Source organism: Chaetodon trifascialis, chromosome 10 (assembly GCF_039877785.1).
Source record: "Chaetodon trifascialis isolate fChaTrf1 chromosome 10, fChaTrf1.hap1, whole genome shotgun sequence".
Classification (NCBI taxonomy): Eukaryota; Metazoa; Chordata; class Actinopteri; order Chaetodontiformes; family Chaetodontidae; genus Chaetodon; species Chaetodon trifascialis.
This window is the reverse complement of record NC_092065.1, coordinates 10,854,757-10,863,486: the sequence shown is the minus strand read 5'-3', so window position 1 is coordinate 10,863,486 and position 8,730 is coordinate 10,854,757. Positions and strand designations below refer to the sequence as shown.

Sequence of the window (8,730 nt, the reverse complement as noted above, 5' to 3'; positions counted from 1 at the left end):
CACGGAACTCCTTCAAATTGACAATATATATTTCTTTATCATATGTTACATTATGAAGTATAATATTTTCTAGAATTTTTTTTTTTTTTTTTTTGCTGAAAATGTACAAAAGAATATGCTAACTTCCCAGTGTTTATGATTTGTAATTGTTTTCTGAGTCCATGTTTTGCAAATAGTGAGTGGTACAAAGTAGCCAGCAAAGTCGATTGCAAATAAATACATTATAATAAATATGTAGATATAATATTAACACTTACAGCAAGGATTTATGTGTTTTTCATTTAATCTAGCCTGGATTTCACTGCTTCTGCTGCAACTCTTTGCAAAGACATAAGTTGAAGTGACTTTTCTCTCCGTAATAATGAATGTTTTGTATTATGTTTCATATATATATTTGTGTGTGTGTGTGTGTGTGTGTGTGTGTGTGTGTGTGTGTGTGTGTGTGTGTGTGTGTGTGTGTTTGTGTGTATGCGTATCTGGTGAGCACATATGGACAAAGTTAGTCATATTTCTTTCAGAAATTAAGTTGTGAATTGTAAATGAAATATAATAATAATAATAATAATAATAATAATAATAATAATAATTAAAAGAATAATTAATTTTATAGAGACAGTTTTCTGTACAGTTACTTCAGAAGGATCTACACCCTCTGTCTATTGGTTTGGCTCTTGTTTTACAGGGTGGTCTGGTATGAATATAGGACAAGCTTCGCTTCACACAGGACACGTGACTGATATCCGGTCAACAGGTGAGTACAGGTCAATAAAATACAGGTAGATGTCGCTCACTCTTTCAAAGAGGAACAAACGCGCAGCGCTGAGTTTCCGTCCGGATGACTTTAACGGGAGTACCAGGTCAGAGCAAACGCCACAGCACGTAAAGCCGCACAGAGCTGCGCTGTTCCCAGGTTTCTTAGCGGTTTAAGAATAATTGTCTGCGGCATGTGTATCCAGAAATGTCGCGGGGTCTCTTTAGAAGAGTAACTCGTGTTTAGCTCACAAACAGGGAGCGTGTTGTCAGCTAGCGTTAGCTAGCATTAGCTGACATTAGCTGCTCACCTAAACTGTCCGCTGCTTTGAATGAGCCTTACCTGGATCATAAGATGTACAAGCTCATTTAATATGTCGGTACATCTGATCAAGTCGGAGCTCTTTCTGTGAAATCCAGATGATAACACAGAAGCAGCTGCAAAGTTTGAGGGCTTCTGCTGTTTGCTGAAGTCATGAAGGAGTTTCTGAAGCAGATACACAGCATCTTTTTAAAGGTCGCCCTGCTTCCGAGCACGTTTGGCAGGACAGGCCCGCGGCCGGCTGCCTCCGAGGTGCTGACCTGCCACCTGCTGCAGCGTAAACTCCCGCCGTGGACTTCATACTGTGTCCGCTACAGCTCTGTCCACAATGACCAGTTTGGACTGTCCAACTTTAACTGGAGAGTGCACGGATCCAACTACCAAATACTGAGAACAGGCTGCTTCCCTTTTATAAAATATCATTGCACCAAAGCGCCGCCGCAGAACCTGGACTTTGAGGACAAGTTTTTCACTATGTTGAAAATTATCAATTTGGGTCAGTAAATGCATTTAATTACCTCATTCCTATCAGATACAGATGGTTATAATACTGCAGGCACTACATGATCACTGTCCTTTTATTGCAGGCATCCCCTGTTTGGCCTATGGCATTGGTTGCTGGATGGTGGTGGGAGCTGCAGAAACAGTGCAGACAAGTGTTGGACCTGTCACAGTTTATTTTGCCTACAAAGAAGACGAAGGCGCTCAGTACTAGACCATGAAGAAAACACTATTTTCAGTTTGTTTTCAGGAAGCTTGTCTGCTGAGCTGCTGCATTTTCAGCAGCTCCCGGGGTGATGTTCTAGAGGACCTATTGACAAAAGTGCCATCTTGTGTCATTAGTGCTCCTGTTGTCTGACTGCACAGGTTCATTTGTGTTTAATTATTTAAGATTTAAAAGTTGCAGTGGAGGAGTCAGTTATGCATGTTATTACACTGACACACAATACTGAGGGTGTTTATTCTGAAAGGTGACTTTCCATTAAAATTTAATGTAAAGTTTAGGATTTCTTGAAGAATGGACTATTTGACACTGCGCCTTTTCCCGGATGTCTTCACAGCAGTGTCTGTGAATGATGCATCAGCCTCCAGTGCATATGTCTTCAAAGTCAGTACACTGTAAAAGTATATTTTTTCAGTAAATATTCAAGTATACGAAATGACAACAAGTTTTTTCTTTTTTTATGCTACATGGACTCAACATCTGCGTCTCTTGAAAAGATGTTGTAGTAAATGAGACCAAGTCTTAAGAATAATTAATAATTCATGTTGATGCTACCATGCCTTTTGCTTCATTTTGTGTGACAAATGCAGGAATTTAAATAACCCTGGCTCATTTATTTAAAGGTAAATTAGTGATCACTCTCCATGCAACAGATAGTCAATAGTGTTAGAGAAAAACCAGTGACAAGACAGGTCTGATAAAATAGGTTTTAATTACCAAAGTGTGGCCTTTGTATAGGGACATCTACAAACCTTCCTTCAGGCCCTCTCTGGCCTTTGATTTCTGGTAATGTGCTTTGCTGACAGGGCACACTTACCTCTGCTGTGGAGTCCTGCTCCCTCTGAGAGGCAGGTTGACAAACTGCCATATTGATTTCTTCGCCCCTCAGCATCTCCTACTAATAGCATTTATCAGCGACCTCAATTTTCTGGCCTTGGCCTCCTCATTTTTAGCAACAATGAAAGTGAGCGAATAATTTCTTGTTGTACATGTAAATCAATGCACCTTTTGACCTTCTCTGCACTTGAAGGCAACAGTATCGGCCTGCATGGTGTTCATGATGTGCAACCTCTTCATGAGTGTCCTGTTTTGTAAAAGCCGCTCGTCTTATGCAGGAGCATTTAGCCCGGTAATTGAATTTAACATAAGAGAACGTCATGCATCATCAGAAGTTCCTTCCTCATTGTCTCAGGATGAGTCTGCATTCATTTTTAGACATTAACACTAAATCTAGCACCACCATCACCCCCCCAAATAAAAACTGCCTTACTTTGCTGAAGCAAGTGTACAAATAACTGAATGAGACACTAAGCAAATATTTAACATCTCTGGATGTATTTGCAGAGTGATTTGCACAACTGCTCGACCACATTTCAAAGAAGGCTTTCATAAATCTGCTTTTTTGTAAGTAACGTGACCTTTGCATGTACAAAATTTCTAAACCTGATGCACAATTCATGTGCAAAAATCCTCTTAAACAGCACGGTGCCACCGCTCTCTCTGTTAATCATACTAATTGCCTTGAACAAGGAACATTTAGACACACTTATTGAAATCTGATCCATAGTATCAGGCTGCACTTAAATCCCCCTCCTTTCATTTCCAACCTTTCATCAGGGCTGAAAGTGTGCATGGGGAATGCTCAGGCAACCATGTCTTAATTACTCATTGACCCTTTGACCCATGGGCTGCATTGATACCACTGTACAGCCAGACACAACTGACTGCAGCTTTGTGTACAGCTATTACAGGATGATGCGAGTCAGTGAAATCTAAACTGCGGAGCATGTGAGTACATTGTATTCATTTTCAGGGCTTCACCTTTGAGTCACTCTAAACTGCAGGGGAGGGCACCCCGTCCAGCTCCGGGCACAGGCTTTGCATTACATGTGGAACCTCAGGCACCACCAGTGCAGGTCTAGGGTATCTGGACCACAAAGGAGCGGCTGTAAATTAACAAAATACATCAGCATTTTGTGCACGATTGATGCCTTTTAATAGCCGAACTAGTCCTGTCCTGTATTGAAGTGTCTAAATTACCCAACACACATCTAATGTGGTAATGAACAAAGAATTAATGCCCGTTTGGCAAGTTTAATTGCATGCTGAAGCTGGTAATAAGTTTTGTCAAGGTGAAATCTTTAAATACTTGTACTGTTTAGAATTTAGGTAAGTAAAGCAAAACAAGTGCTGAAATTGAGTGTAGTGTTGCTGTAAATTGTTAATGTTCAGCAGTGAAATTGCTAATCAACTTGCAGAGACTTGTAATTATCTTCTAATTAGCTAATAAGTTCTCAGTTTCTTCAGTGCCAAAAAAAAGTACAAACCACGTTCATCTCCTTGAAATTGTTGATGCAACCGATGCTTAAATCAATTATTTAGCAGGAAAGTCACACCAGTTTTTTCTCTGTCATATAGATATATGGCTTGGCAGAAACAATTATTGTGTGAACAACCCCTGCAGCTACTGCTGGCGAGGTTATCATTATTAAGCCTCTGGATCGGCCACCAGCGCCGTCTCCGTGCTTGCTCCACAAGCAGCAGGGGTACCAGAGCCATCACTCAGATCACTATAAGGATCACACATCTTAATGCAGAGGTGTCATTGTCACAATATTCACAGTGCAATGGCACTTTTGGAATTATAATGTGACAACTGAAACATTAAGCTCATTACTTTTCACCTGGAAACGTCTCCAGTTGCAGACATATGCACGCTTTGATCAGAGTGATACTTAAACAGAGTGAGACGCGTCAGAAATGTTGTTTGTTAATGTTAAAAGATTTTATCAGTAGTTAATAATTGCTGACCTCTTGTTATTGACACTTGAATCTCTACCTTGTCTTTTTCTTTTAGAGGGGGGATACATGCTGAAGCCATTAAAAATCTATTATGCTGGATTTCTTCACCCAAGGGATGACAACGGGCGCCATAATGCTTTTCTTTATATCGCCCGTCCTTCTTTATCTCATGACGTGTTGTATATGTGTGGGTGTGGGGGGAAGGGGGACCATCGAAACGCTGTGCCTGCTGTGCCAATCAGTGTTGCTGAAGCTGCAGTCAGTGGGTGGCTGAAATGTCTGTCAGTCATATATTCTGACTTTTTTGGCTCAAGACCAACTGACATTAAGACTAAGCTGCAGTAAATAAACATACTGGACAATTTTATCAAGATTGCTTATAGTCTATTGTCTGATAAAAATGCTAATCTTGTATTCTTAGAGTGGATCCAAATTCATATAGCTTAATATATTTTATCATTGTCATTGTTTTACTGTGTTTAGTTGTTGCCTGTAAGCTATGTGCGCTTAACTTTATGCACAAATCTTGTTCTTCTTTCAGTTCAAGTTGATTATTGTTTTGTTTTTCTTTCTCGTTGGCGATGTGGTATCATGTTCCCTTCATTCATACTTAATGCTTACTCTGTTGACATTAAGAGAGTAACGGATTTTAATAGTTTTTCCGCAACGTATCGGGAGAGTTAAATGAACTATCCATTTTTATTATATATTATGCAGTATTTAAAGTTTCAGCTCATTAAAAAACAGACGCCCTCCACAACCCCCCCAGGCTGTCTTTTACCCCCTACCAGCATGCAGTCAGGCTCCTCTAGCCACAGGCTCTGCTTGATCTGTTTTTTCCTGAGTGAAAATTGAAATGTTCAGAGATATTTATTTATTTGCTTATGCCTTTTATTTCACCAACGAACATCCTCTTGTCTTTTTTAGCTTAAACAAGTGGCAGCAGTGGATCTGAAGAGGGGCATAATGCATGGTTTCGTTTGATTGATATCATGTGTTGCATTGCATATATGTTTTATCATTCAGTTCAAATAAAATATCCTGCATAAAAAATACTGCATGTACCTTCAATTTGCACCACAACAGGCCTCTTGTGGTATTTGATTGCCCTGCTTCTTACCTGCACAATAAGCAGCAACCTACACAGCAACTCAATGCTAGACTGGGGATTTACATTAAATACACTGATACTGATGCTGCATACAAACATAGAAATGGAATAAATCAATTTTGTTCTCAGAAATGCTTCACATACTTTCTGATGCAGCGTGATCTCCAATCTTTCTGCAAATGAGCTGCAGTCCCTCGTAATGGTTTCTGCTCCTCGTGGGAGGCCGGTGTCTCAGAAAAGCTGCTGATTGAGGGGGAAATGTAATACAGGTGTAAAGCAGACTTGATAGGGGTCTTACACGAGGGTTATGCATTTTAACAGTGATATACATACTGTTACATATTTATCAAAGAATATGGAATGTGCTGGGTTGACTCTTTCTGGCCTGCAGAGACTTGTAAGTTTCTGCTGGAGTGTTGTTAATTCTGGCAGGGAGGGTGGCTATTATGTTGAATTAATAGGAATTAAGGGTTTAAATTGGTTAAGTAAGCACTTCATTAATCGTGAGTGGATTGCTGTGTGTGAGAGGTTTATAGGTGGTGTAGACCAGTAATACTTAGATGGAAGAAAAGGGGGAGTTCTGAATTAAAAAGCTGGTTGGTGCTCAGCAGATGTAGACAAGACATAGCGAGTAAGCTACATAATGTAGAGCTGAAACGATTCATCGATCGACAGAAAATAATCTGCAACTGTTTTGCAAAGTGATTAATCATTTCAGTCGTTTATCAAACACAAATGCTACAGTTTCTCAGGTAGCAGCTTCTCAACGGGGAGCATCCCCTGCTTCTCTTTGTCATAAATGACAGTAAACTGAACACCTTTTGGGTTTCAGACTGTTGAGTCAGACAGAACAAGACATTTGCAGACGTCACCCAGGACTCAGGGAAGCTTGACCACAGTTGTTTCACCATTTTTTTTTTTAACGCTTCATAGACTAAATGATGAATTGAAAATATAATCTTCAGGTTAATCAATACTGAAAGTAACTGCAGCAGCCCTAATATAATGTCCTCCAAAAGTTACAAGACATTGATGTATCTGTTTTCTAACATAAATGTAAGTCAGTGTGAAAGTAAGACTCTTGTGGTTCTTTCAGAGCCTTGCTGACTGCATATCTACAATATAACATGCTGATTGTACATTGTACATACTGTCCTGGGGGTCTTTTGTGAACACATATAGTTCTTGTTTCACTGCAAGACACAGACAATTTAGGGATTTAATTTAATTAAAGGCTGCCTTTGAATGGTGACACCTTCAAGCAATAGATGATTTTCGATAATGTAATCTTTGGCCCTTGGTGTGGACATGGCGTGAGCTGCTGTAAGTGAAGTTATGGCACGGGTCAGTTGGAAGCGTCTGCCTTGCTTGATGTGGCTCCCCGAGCAGAGGTGGACTAATTGAGGTGTGTTTTTATCTGGGCTTGCTAATGATGATGAGGGTGCAGGAGAAGTAGACTGTCCCCTTAGGCTGAGGAATAGCATGACTTAGCCAACCTTCTGTACTTATTGTCCAACAAAGGGGGAATTCACTTAATGCAGTGCTTCAGAAAAGTGGATAATTGTGGCCACAATCAATAAAGTAACAGAGCGGAAAATGAACGGTGCGTGCAGTGTAGCTGCGTTGTAGATATTTGATGGGAATCGAAAGGAGCGAGGTTCTTGTTTTTGTGTTTGTTTCAGCCAAGTCATCAAACGACACGGTGATACTGGTGCACACATGCAAGCAGGCAGAGCTATACATGTTTACTTTGTGTGTATGGAGCTGTGACCATAAGCTTGTGTGTGTGTGTGTTTGCATGTGTTTGTGTATGTATGATAGAGGGGGTAGGTTTGGTTGGATGAGCCACATTGTTCCTGTGCGGCCTAGTGACATCGCTGGAGGGCAGAGAGGGATGGAACCTGAGAGGGGTGACAGTGATAAATAGCCCTTTTAATAACAGCTGCCCCACTTGGCCAGCTAGTCCCAGTCAGTGTCCTCTGTGTATTTATGCCTATGTTTATTTATGCATCCATAGCATGCAGGAAATCACCACCGCAGGGGTACAATCATTCTTTTTTTGTGATGGGGGATTGCGTTGGTTTAACTTTGAGAGGAGGTAAGCTAGCTCGCCTTAAACTGAGCAGATATTCATTTAATCCTCAAATTGATCTGTTGGTATGTCTGTGCCGGAATATACGTACATTCATGTCTGAGAGAGGAGCCTCACTATGATCCTTACAGCGCAAACAAAAGTCTGGAAAGTACAAGCGAAGAAGGGATTGTGCTTTAATGTGCATGTCACAGCTGCGGGATCTCACTACGGTGGTAGCAATGGCCTTGACTTCCACATAGATGAGGACAGGCACAGCATTTGTATATGCATTAGAAAATTCTGAAGATGTTTTTCTCTAGTTTCTGAGGACTGATTCAATGTTCTAAATTCCATTTTCTTAAGAATCTCGATATGCATTTACTTTGTACCATAATGGCTTGTCTGATACAGCTATCAATCTGCATGGCTTTTAAATTTTTTGCTTCATTGTTGCTGTATGACTGAAGTCAGAAACCTTTTGTCTGCTGAAATATGACCTGAGGCCCAGGTCTGTGAATAGGGAGAGCGGAGGCTGTAGATCAGAAGTGTCAAAGCTTCTTCCCGCAGGGCGATGCCGGCGCTGTTCTCACTCAAACCAGTTCACTCCCTTTAATTGGTTCAATTAGTTAAGTATCCATATACATTATCGTGTATGCATTTTTCATGACTCTTCTTAACGCTCTGTTTAAACAGAACAACTTCCGGCTATGATTTGCCATTTGGATGAATGTCAAGGAGACTAAATGATTGCGCTAATTGAGTAATTAAAAGCAGATGTTGGAGCAAGAGCCAACAGCATACACTTTAAACACTTTGCCCTCCAGAAAACCTACAGTGTTTTTGACACCCCTGTTATGTATGGTTATCCCAGAGGTGCCTCTGTAATAGTTACAGTTTCACCCTTGTGATTATTCAGTTGAAGTCTTTGCTATTGAACCAAAATGGTG

At 40.5% G+C, this 8,730-nt stretch overlaps 1 protein-coding gene across 1 annotated transcript; it reads left to right on the top strand.

The window, feature by feature from the left end:
* The first annotated feature begins 868 nt into the window (after nt 1–868).
* Nucleotides 869–5,639, top strand: c10h15orf61 (chromosome 10 C15orf61 homolog). The gene is made up of 2 exons (XM_070972234.1): nt 869–1,568; nt 1,660–5,639. The coding sequence occupies exons 1-2, from the start codon at nt 1,226–1,228 to the stop codon at nt 1,785–1,787; spliced, it is 471 nt and encodes a 156-aa protein (XP_070828335.1). The 5' UTR covers nt 869–1,225; the 3' UTR covers nt 1,788–5,639.
* The last annotated feature ends 3,091 nt before the right edge of the window (nt 5,640–8,730 follow it).

Coding starts and splice junctions, on each gene's coding strand:
- c10h15orf61 (XM_070972234.1), top strand. CDS start 1,226: ATGAAGGAGTTTCTGAAGCAGATACACAGCATCTTTTTAAAGGTCGCC. Junction 1,569..1,659: donor GTTGAAAATTATCAATTTGG/GTCAGTAAATGC, acceptor CTTTTATTGCAG/GCATCCCCTGTTTGGCCTAT.